Source organism: Electrona antarctica (assembly GCF_951216825.1).
Source record: "Electrona antarctica genome assembly, chromosome: 4".
Classification (NCBI taxonomy): domain Eukaryota; kingdom Metazoa; phylum Chordata; class Actinopteri; order Myctophiformes; family Myctophidae; genus Electrona; species Electrona antarctica.
In genome coordinates, this window is record NC_136809.1 from 45595096 (window position 1) to 45613010 (window position 17915).

The 17915-nt window shown below is 43.9% G+C and overlaps 1 protein-coding gene across 2 annotated transcripts in view; it reads left to right on the top strand.

The window, feature by feature from the left end:
* The first annotated feature begins 200 nt into the window (after positions 1-200).
* Positions 201-17915, top strand: part of zcchc7 (zinc finger, CCHC domain containing 7) — a 72295-nt gene continuing 54580 nt past the window's right edge. The window contains exons 1-3 of one of the 2 annotated variants that reach the window (XM_079498852.1): positions 201-403; positions 3680-4330; positions 7636-7855. In XM_079498852.1, coding sequence (XP_079354978.1) covers positions 3797-4330; positions 7636-7855 — 754 coding nt within the window. In that variant the 5' untranslated portion in view covers positions 201-403; positions 3680-3796. Of the gene's footprint in view, positions 404-571; positions 698-3679; positions 4331-7635; positions 7856-17915 lie in introns of those variants that run through there. The other variant, XM_079498853.1, reaches the window with a different exon arrangement.

The following is a 17915-nucleotide window of genomic DNA, read 5'->3' on the forward strand; positions in this document are numbered from 1 at the left end:
AATTTGCGACAGCAGGTCGCATTTACTATAATATGATCCCTGATTTACTATCATCCCTGATGATGTCATAATTGATGTCACGAGACCCTGGGCACAATATATGACGTGACGTGACGAAACAAATAGAGTGACAACATTGAGTGACAAAATTGAAAACTTTTATTCAAGTACATTTTGACTTTTAGCCTACTTGTAGGCTACTTTTTTGGGCCAGCACTCAGCAGTGATTCTGCTTTGAAGCTTTGAACCAGGCTCTGCTCTGAACATGAACAACACACTGTGATACTTTACGGTCGGCCAACCCATTTTGCGACGGCAAGCCCGGAAGCTGTTGTCCATGATCTCCTGCCTCTTCACCAACCCACCAACTCTGAAATCTGTGTACATTACACTTCATGTAAAGGTGAGTTTATTCATATCAGTGCTGAATATGAGACGTGACCAACGTGGACCCGCTGTTGTGCGTCAAACACCAACGTCTGGCGTTCGCATCATCTGTGTTTAGGATGACATTGTTTCTTTGTTTACAAATACCCGGCTGCTTTGCCTATAAACACGTGGATAGATATGAGGAACACATGTTAGCCGAGAAGGACCATGTCTGTAATTATAATATTACTCACACTGATTGGGACAGTCTGGGTGTATGGTCCGTTGTTCCAATGTGCCCTAGTTGGGTTGAAAGCTGACGCTCGAGGTAAAAGTTTGTGCAATGTCTGCAACATGCAGTCTGCAAGCTAGTTAGCTTGTAGCTAACACTAACCAGGCTATTAGAAAGCAATATGACAGAAGAATAACATGCTGGTAGACCGTGAATGTTGCTATTTATTCATGTTGGTGTAGCGTTTAGTCATGCTTGTCACGAGTGTTATCATTTCAGTCAGGCTGTCTATTTATTTACGTTCTGTATATTATGTCATCCTGCTGTAATGGTTTAATCCACATTGTTATGAGTAGCCTGCACCACACAAATATCACTGTGCAATGTTTTTTTTTGATTGATTGAACACTTTATTAACAGTTTGCAATGACAGGCACGGGGCAGTACAGTTTCGGCTTGTTTCCATTGGGATCCTCATGTACTCTTGGAGACCACATGTCCATGACCTCCCCTTGTATGTTGAGGGGCTGGAACACTGTCACTAAAACTGGGTACAATGTGTATGTACACGTCCCAGCTATTTCTTCCCCTAGTCTTTGACCAGAGAGGCAAGCAGGCAAGGCAGGCAGATAGACAGACAGACAGACAGGCCTTTGTCCTTATTCCCTTGTGGACTGCTTGTGACTGCCCAGCATGGCGTTTTCCATGGGGTCTCTGTGGTCTGGGAGCCAATCATCTCCAACCATCATGGCACAGACATGAAGGGATAGTTAGGGCAATGGGCTGTGGTGGCACAGTGGGTGTGTGTGTGTGTGTGTGCACGTGTTTAACTTTTAAGTGAGGGAGAGATTGGCAAAATGAAAACTTATATATGTTCTATTTTATGTACTGTAGGTGATGTAGCCCATTTTAGATTTATCAAATAAATTAAGCCTGAGTTAAACTTGGTAGCACGCAGATGTCGTGCATTGAACATTCCCAATCTTCAAGATCACAATGCGTTTCACTACGGACACAGGGGAGAAGTCCCCCGAGTCCCCTCAAGGCAGTCCCGCCAAGTTCTCACTTGTTCTTCCTTGTGTTCAAGTCTTTTTTTTTTTAAAGATATTTTTTTGCGGCTTACGCCTTTTATTGGTTTTTGAAGGGACAGACAGTAGGCTGACAGGAAACGGGAGAGAGATGGGGGAAGACATGCAGTAAAGGCCGTGTCGGGCTCGGGAGTCGAACCCGCGGCACACTGCGACTGGATTACCAGTCGGGTGCCCAGACGGTTACGCCACCGCCTGGGCTGTGTTCAAGTCTATCGGTCCAACTACTTCCTTGCCCACATTTGCAACTATATCTAAACCAAACCTTACCCTGACCGTAACCTCACAAAACTATGCATTAACCTATGCCTTCGGGGGCCTCCTTTTCTGTCAGAAAGCCCTCAGGGATACTTCTTCTCCGCACTGCGGGGAGATTGTAAATCTTCTATTTTAAATGCACACGGTATGCAACCAATTATAAATCATGGGTTACAGATTCATAACTCCATTTGTCTTTATGTCTATGTAACATCCAAAGTCAGTCAAAGAATTTAAGCAATGTCATCAGTAGAGATGTACCGATAGTTGGTATCGGTACTCGATCATGTTCTCTCTCGCATTGAGACAGAGAGAGAGAGTTGGCTTTGGGCAGCCCAACTCACTATAAAAAAGACCAAGCGAGATGATATTTCAACAAGATGTCTGGAGTGAATGAGGAGATTTTATAGGCTGAAGGAACAGCTCTGCTATTAAATCCCTGAATCCATGTGAGTAATGATATATAGATGATGGGAAAAAAGAGTGGTAGAACAGTGGATTTGGCACTCACAGTTACCATCAACAGCTCTTAAAGCTAGTTAATTGTCAGCATTATTTTATTGACTGGCCAGTACAATCCCACTTGTTACAGCCATACTTCATTTGCAAGCGCCTTATAAGGAAGTTGCGTGAAACAAACGGTTAAGTCTGGCATCGATTTCTAGGGCTCTCCTACATCTTAGTGAGCTTACATGCGTGCTTATGGTACATCGTAGCCTATTTTGAAAGAGGCGTCTTCTAGAAACACCCTCTTTGGGAAACTCGTCCAACAGCTCTATTAGCTTGTTCAAATCCAGGGTAGAAGAGGCAAGTTACATAGTGCAGGCAGCTTCAAGATTATTATTTCAATAGAACAGAAAGTGAAATATCCAAATGATAGCTGTTTGCTCTCATATCACCTGTCGAGTTGAAATTAGGGGGACTCAATCAGAATAGCTGCACTTCTATTTCTGTTTCACCAGGTTTCAGAAGAAATCAATTTGTTTCCTAATGGTCTGACATTAAGCAAGGCTAGATTGACGGTGACAGGCCCCAAAATTGATTGTGGCTGACATGGCAATGGATATCAAGTTTATGCTGAGCATTTTATTTAAAAAAGAATTCTAACTTTTATCCCACAATTTTGCAACCCATTTTTTCACCCAGTGTCAATTATCTAATGTATTCCTGGGCGCTACACTTCCTCTGCCAACCTGGTGGGGCAGCGGACTGACCTCATGCTTCCTTCTATGCATGAGGAGTCCAAGCTGCTTCTTTTCACCTGACAGGGGGAGTTTCCCCGGCCGGACGTAGCGCGTGGAAGGAACACGTTATTCCGACCAGTTCCTTTCCCCTCCATCAGGCGCCCCGGCTGACCAGGGGGAGGTAGCTTAGAGACCAGGATTACTGCATGTTTTTTTGTGAGGGTACCTCGCCTCGGGTATGGGCACTGATGACGCAGAGGAGAGAACACGCCCCCAGCGCCCACAGCGTCCCCAGCAGGAATCGAACCCAGGACCTTCTAGCTGTGAGGCGACAGCACTACCGACTACCGTGCTACCGTGCCCCGGAGCATTTGAATTTTGACTGATGATGTTAACACATTGTGTCAACATCAGTCACATTGTGTGTCAATAGGAAGAGAGAGATTTCTGTTATGTAATAGCATCTTTATTTTTGAAGGGTAGTTGTTGGGAACATTAATACCCTAACTTTACTGTATGTTTGTCTCTTGTCTCTTCTAACCTTGCAGGACACCGTGGCTGGCTGAAGTTGCCATATCCCCTTGTGTGTGTGTGCGCGTGTGCGTGTATGTGTGTGTGCGTATGCGAGTACATGCGTGCTTGTGCCCTCGGGGTGTTCCGTGGCAATGTATCGGGGTTACCAGGACTGGAGTGAGTTGGAGGATGAGCTGTACAAGGAGGCGGAGGATTCTGAGGGGTCAGACGTTAACAGTGAGCTCGAGTTCCAGCTCTACAGCCAACTCCACTACTCCTCCATCGCCAGAGAGTTGGGGGACAATGAGGACGGAGAACTGGACGAAGGAACGGAGGAGAAGGGAAAGGACGTTGGGCAGCAACTCGAGGTGATGGAGAAAACCGGAGATGGCGTTGGCGAGCATAACGGCTTGGAGGAAAACCTGCCCGTGTCACATGATGAGGGTGGACAACGGAAACCCCACAAGGGACATGCAGAGCTGCGTGAGAAGAAAAGAAAAAAGCAGAAGGTGGTACAACAAGGTGATGATGAAAGGCGGCGGTTGTCGTCATCAGCGTTTAAGGAGGTCATTGTCATTGACTCAAGTCCTGAAGATATCACCATCTCAGAGACCGATACAGACGATGGGGTATGCATCCTCAAGGGTCGTACGTCAAACTCAAGACCACTTTTTCCATCCCAACGGGTAGGAAGAGACCTTTATTTTAATCGATGTGTGTGTGCACTGTGCAATGCATGTGTTTTCATAACGATTAAATGTTAACACAATCAGCGCCAGGATTTTTCGGGGTGCCGGGAAGATATGGCCGCTTTTACTCTGTTCCGGACAAAAAACGGGAGACATATCTTTGCTTGCTTACCTTGCTATCGTTACGATAAATTAGCTCGATGATCCCTCGCGTTCATATTTTGAACGAGAGGCAGGTCAGAAGTCAGAAATGAAGAGCTTAGTATATCCATCTGATCAAAACCACGGAGAGCTCCCTAGATTAGGAGATACGAGGGATTCTTTCTGCAGCGGTAAACGGGGAAGTGAACGGGACCGCGGATGTGCGAAGAGCAAGGAGTATGGAGTATTGGAGGCCAACTCAAAAAAGTTCGTTTAATATCAATGAAAATGTGCTAGGACGTGTGTACATTACACGTCCTAGCAACCCGTCGGTTGGATTATGTATGACGTTCCCACACGTCATACAGTCGAAATAAAAAAAACGTTCGCGCTGAAATAATGTATATTCAAAATTTGTGCCACATTTTCACGATTTTTCAAAAATAGCAGACCTACAAGCTCGTAGCACGCCACTCGTGGCGCGCTATGACCTTGTAGATCTGCTATTTTTCAATAGCTAAAGTATAACATAATGCTTAGTTAAAACACCAAAAAGGGTTCCCGCCCACGGTGCCCAGAATGGGTTAACCACTTAGCATTATCTATACAAAACCGAATGACGAATAGTGAAAATAGCCGATCTTAGTAGATACAGTTATTTTATTGTGTATATATTTTTTAATTGTTCCCAAAATAGGGATGTGACGATTAAGGTTATGATGAGACAGTTTCTCAGGTGGGCTATTTTCCGACCTGCGTGTAGAAATATTTAATATATATTTTGAGTACATCGATACTGCTGAGCACTGACAAATACTCTACCACCAGAGAAACCAAATTTATTCTCACAGTCACAGCCAAACGCATCATGCTTTGTTGCATTTCACTTCACTTGTGTTTGGCAAAAACAACAACTAGGGGTATATTCACTGTCTGCCGGGTAGTGGGTACATGTCAGAAGTACAGCCCGCTCAGTCTCAACTTTTCTGAACAACAAACACTTTCACCGTACTTTGACTCTCAAGGAATGTTCCACAATGTCAAACAGTAAGCGAGCAAAAGTATTCTACTTTATAACAAGACAAATTGAAATGCAGTTATGTGATGTAGCATTGGGTCCAATTTGAGCAAAGTCAGCAACGGACAGTCAGTCAGACACTCTCTGAGCACTTCTGGTGTTAACTTGTCAGTGTCACTCATGGGATGGATCACTGCACATTCTTCCTTCATACAGTGACCGTATTGATACCTAACACCAGTTTTAGTCATGATAACTTGTTATTAGCCGGATGTACTTTGAAAGCCATTATTATATACACCAGTAGATCATTAACCGTATGAATGCCATTTATCAAAAAGATCTGCTAATGTTACTTGGTAACTTGTAATTTGAACATGTAATATGGACGAAAAATAATTAAAGCTGTCAAGTTTTGTGTTCTTCATCTACTGTACTGGCAGAGAGAGCCAGGTCATTGCAATTCCCAGGATGCAAACCAGTGAACTACTGCCCAGCTAAGGGGGAATCTTACGGTCACGTTCTTGCAAGGTTGATACGTGGTATATGAGCTTCAGGCAGGGCTACTTGTCAATGAGTAGTTGTCCTACCTGAAACCACAAAAGGCCTCTGCCCGGGCTCTGGACAGGGCCCCTGCCCACACTCCATATATGGAGCTGGCCTGTTCTGGCCTGTTCACAAATATGTTCTGACATCTGCATAGACTCCATATTTGGGCATGCCTGACAAAGAACTACATATATGGGCATAAAAGGGACACAGACATACAAATTGGGTTGGGCATGCATTTCCAACGGGCACCGCTCAAGTTGGTTTAAAGATGCAATTCTGGGGAAATTGCCTCGACGCCTTCGGAGAAACAGCCCCCCCCCCCCCACTAATTTTGCTAGCCAATTACAATGTCAAGTCACCCCTGTGATCATGTGTAAGTAATTCGGAGGGGATTTATCCCCCAAAAACCATGTTTATGCAACAAACGGTTACATTTATTGCATTTGCGGCTCCCCCTATGGATGAAAATGGAATTGCTTTTGGCTCAGTGTTGATGATGCCAACACTCTCCACACGTGATTCAAATGTGGGGTCACTAAGGTGGAGTGGACGTTTGGTTCATGATTTGTGGCATTTCTTTGTAAAATAGCCCAAACTTGTGGCAGCAATGTACTCCTATCCTTTGGCAAAATAATATGGGTATCTATCTTTTTAAATCTGCAATGTAACTTTCCGATTCCTTTTGTGGTCACACTGATCCTGCCTTTTCACTTGCCATCAAAGCTTCAGCTTGTGTCTATACTTTATACGGGGCATTTTGTGCCAGTTCAGTTAACCCATTCAGGCCTCACGTCGAAATTAAAAAAAAAAAAAAGTTTTCTAAATCATGACAATTTTCGGAAAGATTTGAGGCACATTTTAACGATTTTTCAAAAATAGCAGACCTACAAGTTCATAGCGCGCCACTCGGTGGCGCGCTATGAGCTTGTAGATCTGCTATTTTTCAATAGCTAAATTATATCAATGTTTAAAACACCAAAAGGGGTTCCCGCCCCAAAATGGGTTAATGGTTAATGTGGTTAAACGCAAACGTGACATGGATGCGTTCCAGGTCTCAATGGATTAATACTGCTAGAAACCACTACTGTTCTTGTCTCTGATGGGCAAGGGCAGTTACCTGGACAGTAGCTGCACTAGCAAGCAGTGACACTCCAGTAATAGGTAGACATATGTTTGCGTGTGATAAGCTCCCGTGAAGCACGATTTATACTTCGATTTCCAACGGTGTCATGCAAAATAGCCGATCTACAAGCTTACACGTTGCATCCGTGAGGCAGTGTGAATTTGTAGATTGGCTATATTTTGCATGCCCCACCGTCATACAACACGACGACGGAGCAAAAATCAGGCGTTCGGCAATGCTGCTCATAAAAGTTTAGCAGCAGCCAACCATTCTGTATGAAGGAAACTAGAAAGGCGTGTGCTTGTAGATTAAAATATCTGCCTTTCAATTGAGAGCATTGTTTTATTTGCTCACAGTGTGAAACTGTGATCAGTCACTATTAAAGCATTTCCACAAATTTGGAAAACAGCTGGAAAATAACTAATCAATATCCATGAAATGGTATATTTTCTTTATGGTTGTTTTTAGATCCTCCAGAAAAGGAAGAGCAGTTCCAGTCTGGAGCCGATAGTGGTTCTGGACTCTGAGGACTCGGCAGCAGAATCTGAATCGGAACGATCTGGATCAGTGTCTGATTCCGAATCATCGTCAGATGGACTTGAAAACTGGATGATCCTGGGGAGCGGGAACCAGGAAGGAGATCAGAGCATCTCGCTCAACTTGGAGGGAGCTGATAACAATACAATAGGTATGTGTGTTTGTGTGTCTGTGTGTAGCAGTGGTGTCAAAAAGAATCGATTCGGCAATGCATCACGATTCGTGATGCATTGCTGTGGACATTGGCTGTGGAGGGAATGCAGCAATGTGACATAATCAAAGCCTAAATATAATTATTATACTGTATATAATATTATATTTAACTAGAGCGGTGCCCATGGGGCCTCTACAGCCGTGCCCGTTGGGCACTGGCTTACTTGGAACCATGCAAGTTGGAAATGCATGCCCCACCCAGATATTATGCGTTGGAGCCTCTACAGCGGTGCCCGTTGGGCACTGGCCTACTTGGAACGATGCAAGTTGGAAATGCATGCCCCACCCAGATATTATGTCTGTGTCCCTTTTTATGCCCATATATGGAGTTTTTCGTCAGGCATGCCCAAATATGGAGTATATGCAATTATGCAGACGTCAGAATGATGTCGGACCAATCCATATATGGACCCTGTGCAGATGCCTTTTTGGGGCGGTTCTGGACAACCGTGGGTCCGACCGTCTCGACACCGGCCACTGCACCCCCTGTGCTGGTGTGGAACACGTGTGTCGAATTTGGTTGGGCGAACGGTCGAGTCGGTTGGGCGAACGGTCGAGTCGGTTGGGCGAACGGTTCCCGAGTTACGGGGATTACACACACAGACAGAGACAGAGAGCATTTATAGATGGATATATTTCTAAATTTAAAATGCTGTTCAGTATATCCGACTGCTTGTATTTACTGATGAAATATTTGCCATTTTCTGCTATAATTTAGAAAAGATGTGATGAATTGCATTGCAATGCATCGTGGAATCAATGTGGAACCTGATGACAGTGCAAATGCACACCTCTAGTATGTAGGGTAGTGCAGTCATACTGTCTGTGCAAGCTTGTCTGTGGTGTCTGTTTGCAGTGGTGAGCGACTGTTGTGTGTTGTATGTGTGCGTTGTTGAGCCGTTATGCTCTCAGGTTTATGCGCGTTACCGGGAAAATGGGAAGCAAGGAAGGGATATCCTTTTTCTTCCATATTCTGCATTGATAAAGAATGCACGCAGCACACACTGTACGTTGTGAACAAGCCGTATTGTTGTGTACATACTGTATGTGTGTATGTTTACATATTTGTATGCTATTAGTATTCCCTACATTAGGTGCTCAATTCTTTGCTGCCTTGATGCGTCTTCAAGAATCTTTGTGCATACTTGTGCATGTGTATTGATATGCGTGTGTGTGTGCGTACGTGCGCGTGTGAGGGAGAGAGAGAGTGTGGCTATTTGTGTTTCTAAACCACTGTATTCTAATCAGCATGCATGCATTGCACACACACACACACACACACACACACACACACACACACACACACACACACACACACACACACACACACACACACACACACACACCAGTCGTAACGCTAATGCCAAAAACAAACAAACGGAAAGACAACAACGCGGAGAGGGGGGAGGTTTGTGAGTATTAATCAGAAAAAAATGAATAAAAATGCTCTCTGCAAATCTCTCCAGATCTAAACATTATCTTAACCTGCAGTCTCAGCAACATTTACAGTGTCTCTCTCTCTCTCTTTCGCTCTCACTCTCTCAACCTCAGCCCCCCCTACCTAACACCCCCCCATCCCAATCTTTTATCCTATTTTCTCACTATTGTGCGTGCGCGCTCTCTCTCTGTCTCCCTCTTTCTGTTTCTTGCTCATTTGAATTTCCCTGGGCTGACGTTTCTGCAAGAGTGCTTCTGCTCACACACACACACACACACACACACACACACACACACACACACACACACACACACACACACACACACACACACACACACACACACACACACACACACACACACAGCGCTAGGGTAAAGGAGGGGTTTGATGTTGGTAGTGAGGCTCAAGGTTTGGCCTGGCTTTGGGAGGAAAGAAGGATTTTGGATCTCTCTCTATCTCTCGTCTGGCCTCTGTGATCTTTGGAGCTTGACCTCATGTCTGCACACGGACGGGGGCCGCGCGGGGTGGTAGGGGTCTTAAAAAGAGGGAGGTGGTGTTGCATAGAAGAAAGCAGGGGCTAAAGGCGAGGACGTTTTTTTTTTTTTTAGGAGTGGTGTAGGTTTTGGGTTCCTTCCTGTCTTTCCTCTCCTCGCCCTGTTGTGTGTTAAACTCTGCTTGAAGATGAGGTTAGACGACTGGCTTCTACTGGGGATCAGTCCTGTACAGCTTCTATTTATTTACACCAGCAAATCGTTGCTGACAGGTGTAAAAATATAGTGCCCCCCCAAACCCGTTCATTTTAAATGCCCAAACCCGTTAATTTTAAATGCCCAAACCCGTTAATTGTAATGGAAATCTAACACGCAAAATGTGTTTTAAATGGATGTAAGGGAGTTCTAAGATTTAGTCACAGGCTCTGTTACATCATTTCATTGCTTAATCACCTTCAACCTGGAATTCTACTTTCATGCTAATGCTATAGTATAGACTATAGACCCTTCATGCTAATGCTATAGTATAGACTATAGACCCTTCATGCTAATGCTATAGTATAGACTATAGACCCTTTCATGCTAATGCTATAGTATAGACTATAGACCCTTTTTCACATACATTTTGAAGAATGGTAAACTGGCGGAGGCCCCATCGTACATGTTGGTGTGTGCTTTTCATCTTGGGTCGTCTGCAGGCTGGCATGGAGTTTAGCTGTACAGTACTGTAGTGGATCTGTACATGCTGGCACACAGCGACACTTAAATGAAACACGTCACCCACAATTAATGTTATTACCTTCAGTTGCTTTTACCCGTCAAAATGTCTGCGATGATTTAAAAGGGTCTACTTCCAGGGGGGGTATACTGGATGAAACGCAGTCTCACACACGTTGCTAAAACATACCATTGTGTGTGTGCAAGCGCAGTAACAGGTTTACACTGCCAGTGACTAATAGCATTTGTATGCCTAAAGCCCATCTCAGCATCACCATCAAATCACATTCACTACACTCAGTCTGTGAAGAGCTCTCTCTCTCATCTACAGAAATTGAATCCTGTCTTACTCCTCTCTCTTTCTCTCTCACACACGCACACACACACACACACACACACACACACACACACACACACACACACACACACACACACACACACACACACACACACACACACACACACACACACACACACACACACAGTCACTTGTTCACACATACTCACACTTTTACAGTCTAATCTTTATCTTACGCTCTTATACAGGCTTTTATCTGACAACATGGACGGACACACACACACACACACACACGCGCACGCACGCAGACAGAGTGCCTATAAGGGGCATCTGTTGGCAGGAGGAGGGTGTGGATGGTTGACGGTAAAGAAAGGAGAAACGGAACAAGAAGAAGCTAGATTAAAAAAAAAAAAACAGCAATAGAAAGAGTAGAGCCGCCTGTCTGTCCTGCAGCATCAGCCAGACGGAACAGCAGAGAAAAATAAGGGCTTTCCAAAAACCAGCTCAGTGCCTCTCTCTCACCCGCCGCGATGGTGTGTGTGTGTGTGTGTGTACTGTGTACATGCCTGTGTGTGTGTGTGCATCCCCAAGTGAATGAGCTTGGGGGGCGGCAGGGAAGTGCTCAAGCTAAACTTGAATCATATTAGTTAAACCTCGCTTGGTGGTCACACACGTTTTTCTTTTTTTCGTTGCCCCCCCCCCAACCACCCCTCCTCTTCACCTCCACCACTCTCTCCTTTTTTTGTCCCCTCTGTCTTGGTCAGCGCACACCAAACTTTGTTTGAGGCTTAGAGAGTCCACACCGGCTTGCTGATGGGGTGGCCGATCGTATCACTGTATATAGCCAGAGTTGTGTGTGTGTGTGTGTGTGTGTGTGTGTGTGTGTGTGTGTGTGTGTCATTTTGTGCACCACAAGTAAGGTCTGGTGACTGAGATGGTGTGTGTGTATCCTAAGGTTAACCTCTTCCAGAGCAGAAGAAGGTAAGTTCTCTTCTTCTCTTCTCTTCCACTCTTGGCTTAATACACAACTTCTTTCTTCAGTGACGTCATACAGTCTAGTTAATACTATTAGATGGTGAAGCCTAACCTCTTTTCTTTTGTAAAATGTAGGATTTCGTATATATATATATATATATATGAAGTGACATAGTTACAGACGCATGTTCCGTATCATCCGTTTACATGTGCTGTGTTCATCAGCAAAGCTTAGAGAGGAGGGTGGTTGGCCTAAACATGGACGTGGATGCTGAGGCTGCAGTAGGCCTTTGTGGTTTATGATGCTTGTTGCAGCCCAGCTTTCCATCAGACGGATGGAAAGCTGGCCTAAGGATGGAGTTTGGACTATAGCGGAATAAGGATTGTAGTGGAATAAAGGTGCGTGTGTGTGCGTGCGTGCGTGTGTGTGTCTGTAGGTGCGTGTGTGTGTGTGTGTGTGTGTGTGTGTGTGTGTGTGTGTTCAGGGCATTGGAATGGTACGATGAGATTACAATGGTATGTAGTGTGTGGGCGGGCAGGCAGGAGGGGGGCATGGATAGGATCAGCTCTTATCGGGGCTGCCCAGTGCCACACGAGGTGTAACGCCACACCCACACTGCCACACACAACGTGTTTGAACAGACACACACACACACACACACACACATGCGCACGCACGGCATAAAAATCTGTGCCATAGCTTGAGTTGTATTACTATCTCCCGTTTCTCTATAGGGTATGCAAATGATGTTGGTCTACTGTGCAGAGCCACAAATATCCCAATAAATATGCAGATATAAATAGATGTAAATGTACTAGAAATATGCAGTGCCTTTTTTATTTTATTTACATGAAGCATTTACCCGAACTAACATTTTTGACGCTGGCAAAAACAGTCATTTAAGATATATTTCTTAATTTGGTAAATGAAGCACCAGCTTCCTTCTTCCATAGTGTGAAGGGTACTTGAAGTCATTTGTCTCCATTACGGATCGTCTTACTAAGGTGCTTGTTCCTCTTAGTATTTCCTCTGACTTGTTCCATCGTCACAGACGATATATTTGAGTTTAGTTCTTGTATTTAACTATTTTACCATCAATATGCTATGTTTGGTCAACTCTGACTTATAGTTAATTGACAGTTCTGACCTGAGAAAGCATATGCATATGATCCCATCAGAGCGTGTTCATCTTTTTAAAATTAGCAATTATTTGAGATGTATCTCCTACTTGGTTTTAGAACTGCCGTATTGGTTGTCACTGTTGCTGCGAATCACTTTGTTTCTGGTTTCAATGGCTTTGATGGTCAGCTTCAATGAATCGATGCTTCTGCCGTGTAATTAAGTTTCTCATTCTTTGGTCCGGTGTTTCGCGACGTTGCTAGGCAGATCTACGACTGGCCACCTCACGCACTAACTGCTGATTTGCACTCTAGTTTTCTCAGACCCCATGTGTAGACTGTTGGAAAAGGACAGAACGAAAGAATATTTAAAGTCGCTTAAGTAAAAGATCAGAAGGAAATGTGCAGTGGGAATTCACAGCATAATAAGAAAAGAATATTTAAAATGAGTGCTTTTGTGTAAATGGAAAGAAATATGGATGACTGGACAGAGACAGCGGGACAGAAGAGCAGAGAGCGAGAGGGAGGGAAAGGGAGAGAGAGAGAGAGAGAGATGAGAGTATGTAAGCTAAACCAGAAGAGACAGGCCTGGAAAAGGATCATCCATGGTGTTACTGGTGGTCCCCCGGCTGAGATCTCAGCATAGTTCTTCTAACAGAGTTACTTATCCATCATTTATATCAAATGCGTCGTCCCCCCCCCCCCCCCCCCCCCCCCCCCCGAGTGAGATCCAGAAACCTGTGTGTCCGACTGTCAAATCCGATTGTAGTTGATGATACCTTTTACTAAGAATCAATTCACGGTGTGGGTGTGTGTAGAAACACAGCCCCACCGATGTGGCTTAGGCTCCATGTTGCATCATTCAATGACTCATATTGCTAGCTATTGTTTCTGCTATTGTTAAAGATGTAAGTCGTCATGTACAGAAGGATTCTGTGGTGTGGTACCCCAGGGTTGTGTTTTTAAAGGGCGGCTGGGACATATCATATGTGGTATACTATAAACAAAACAAGGGGAAAAATGGTCCAAATTGTTGGTTCTATGGACAGCGCTTACAATGAAACGTATTCTATTGTAGTCTCTCAGTACCACATTATTAACATCCCTATTATATACAGCATATAAAAAAAGATCTGTGTAGTGTGAAAGCTTTCTTAATTAAGTATTTAATTGATCTGATATTATTGTTATCAGAGACGTTGAGAGGATATAACCCTCCTATAGGAAAATAATCTATATAAAAATGATTTAAGAAAATGTCTCTGTATTTTATTTTTTGTCTGGAAACAAAACAAAAAGTCCCCGCAGACATCTGTTGTTGCTGCTGCAGGTGCTCATTTGTATTAACGTGGGTGTTTTTTTTTTATAGACTGTAGTGTGCGGTAGGTATTTAAATATAATCTACTGGAAAAACATTTACACACACACACACACACACACACACACACACACACACACACACACACACACACACACACACACACACACACACACACACACAGAGACTACACATCTCTACCTGTCACCGTTCAAAACAATGTCCTCTCAGTCCACAGCTAGCACAGTAATTTAACAGTATTATTTTATTTTTCTTTCTGATAGGCCATGGTATTATTGTTGATGTATAAACTTGGTCCACACTGCAGTGGAACAGTAAGCATTATATATCCCATAATCTGGTCCACATGGTCAGATGAAATCGGACGACGACGTTAGAAATACTTGGGAAGGTTTGATGACGTGAGATGGACGGTTGAGTGTTTCGCGGTGGCAAGATGAAAGACAAAACGTGAGATAGACAGAGAGAGAGGGACAGACGGACCGTTTCATCATGGCTGAGGTGAGCCCAACGACCGTGCCTGCACTCACTGGAACAAAGCTTCATCATAGGGTAGTTCTGAACAGGAATGGTTTCAACCTTTTGAAATGAAATACCACACAGTACACAGCAAGGCGGAGTTTCCATGTTGAACTGTGATTATTATTGTTAATTCTTTAATCCATTGAGACCTGGAACGCATCCATGTCACGTTAGCGTTTTAAACATTATGTTATAATTTAGCTATTGAAAAATAGCAGATCTACAAGCTCATAGCGCGCCACCGAGTGGCGCGCTATGAACTTGTAGGTCTGCTATTTTTGAAAAATCGTTAAAATGTGCCTCAAATCTTTCCGAAAATTGTCATGATTTAGAAAACTTTTTTTTTTAAATTTCGACGTCAGGCCTGAATGGGTTAATTCAGATTTCTCTGCGATCGATGTGGCGCCAGATGAATCTTTAAATCGTTTTTTTTTCTTTCTTCTTCTTTTCTTTCTTCTAATATTATGTGGACACACCCGTGCACCTTTTGAAGCACCGGTAGCCTGATGGAAGGGGTAATAAACTGGAGACCACAGAGGGTCCCCACTGTACTTGAACGCATGCGTGTGTATGTGTAGTTCAACCTTTTATTTAAGCACGATAACCCTCTGAGATCAGGAGTCTCCTTTCAAGGGGAAACCTTCAACACACATTGTGCCCTGAAGATATAAGGGAAGACAAGTACACGCGCACATACGCACGCGCACGCGCACACACACACACACACACACACACACACACACACACACACACACACACACACGTATTACTATACATGTGAGGATATCCACATTTTAGGACGGCAGGTTATAGGCCTGCTGTTTTCGGTACACAACGCTGGCACGCCAAACTCCGACCCCAATCCCTACACCTAACCTCTAAATGCCTAATCCTAACACACACACATTTCATTTTTTTCCCAAATTGTGAGCCAAACATTTTTGAACTGCAAAAAAACATCCTCACAATTATCTATACGGTATTAATCTAATTCAGTGGTTTTCAACCCTGTTCATATCGTGGGCCATTATTTATTCTGCATTTGAGCCACGCACCACCATTTGAGAAGATTTAGCCCCTTCAGACGCAAAACGAAAGGATATTTTGCTATCGTCGGATAAGATTTAGACTTTGTCCACAATTCCATGCTCTATTGATGTTGGTAACTTGGTACCATTAGGAGAGAGAACAGGCAAACGATGATCAAAATAACAATGATTTTACATTCTCTAGCCTATAATTGTGTGTAGATTTCTTGTAAATTAAGTAATACAGATGTTTAATAATAAACTCTTGAGAGCGTCAAATTAAACCAAAAGGTTCCATTTGGTATCATGTCACGCTCTCAAGAGTTAACGATATTAAAGGGTCCATTTGGTTACCAACTCTGCATCATTTAGCTGGAGAGTTGGTTGAATACCACTGCTCTAATTCTACTATTCTCGTGGAGACATTAGGCCTTCACAAGTATAATAATACACGTACACACACATGCTCAACACGGACTCGAGCGTTGTTGCATGATTAAATTAAATGTCCAAGGCCCAATACAGCAGTATTGTAAGGTCTCATTTAACCCATTCAGGCCTGACGTCGAAATTTAAAAAAAAAAGTTTTCTAAATCATGACAATTTTCGGAAAGATTTGAGGCACATTTTAACGATTTTTCAAAAATAGCAGACCTACAAGTTCATAGCGCGCCACTCGGTGGCGCGCTATGAGCTTGTAGATCTGCTATTTTTCAATAGCTAAATTATAACAATGTTTAAAACACCAAAAGGGGTTAATGTGGTTAAACGCTAACGTGACATGGATGCGTTCCAGGTCTCAATGGATTAACAGTATAGCAGGAGAGACATGTTGGACAATGGCTAATGAATAACATAATATGACACTTCACAATGTCATCAATGGACGTGCACTTATCTTCTCATGGGCTCCGCTGTACCACATTGTGCGTATACGGACATAGACACTGTGCCATTGCTTTTTACTGCTCGTCCTCTTGCCCCAAAACATGGAGGCTGTGTGAAGAGGTGCTGAGGAGAGGAAGAAAGGAAGGAAGGCGTGAAGGAAAGGACAGAGTTAGGGAAGGGAAAGGAAAAAAGAAAACGTCAATTACAATTACCAATAATAATCATTATAATTAAGCAGTCACTTAATGGAAAATCAAATTATTGTGGGGGTGACTGTGGGAGAGAGGGACGTCCCACGGGACTGTATTAATTTCTGTTCTTTTATTTGGCCGCTGAACTTTCTCTTATTGTCTTTCCTTTTTTTGGAAAAGAGTGGGGGGGGGGGGGTGTTAAGAGGGCTTTATTAACTGATAGCCTAGGGTTGTGATATTTTAGGGGGATGAGGGGGTGTGGGGGGTAGGAGGAATAGCTATTAATATTAATATGTTTTGGGCATATTGAGGGGGGGCTGGGGTTGTGAAGCAGGGCAAAAGGCAGTCATGGATCCACAATACCCCCCACCACACACACACACACCTACCTTTTTTTTCTTTTACTGTCTCATTCGTTTCATTCTCTATCTTTTCTTTCTCCATGACTCTTCTTTGCCTCTTCTTGACTGGAGGCGCAAAGAGAAGTAGATGTTGTTTTCAAAGCGAAGAGTTCAGTTTAACAGTCAATATGGCAAGGGGAGTCTACCCCCCCCCCCCCCCACCCCCACACACACAGTCTATGGTACAGTTGCTCGGTATGCAAAGGGACTGCCTAATAATAGCGTGGCCATGTTTTTCAGAAGGTCCCAGAGGGTTGCAATGTGTGCAATTCTTGCCAATACTCCACGTGTGTGTGTGTGTGTGTGTGTGTGTGTGTGTGTGTGGTTAGTAGTTTCCTCTCCAGAGAGGCCTAGCAGTGTGTATGTGGCCATTCTGAGGCTTTCCTGCCCATGTCTCTTAATTAAGGAGATCCAGACAGAGAGCAGCTGGGCTGGGTCTGGCCTAGCTGGCACTAACCGTTGGTTCCATCCATCCATAAATCCATCCATCCATCCACCCATAATCCATCCATCCTTCCCTTTTCTCCACTCACCCTTTCCAAGGATGACACTTTCCTGTCATCCTTCGCCTCCCGTTATGCATGCATTTCA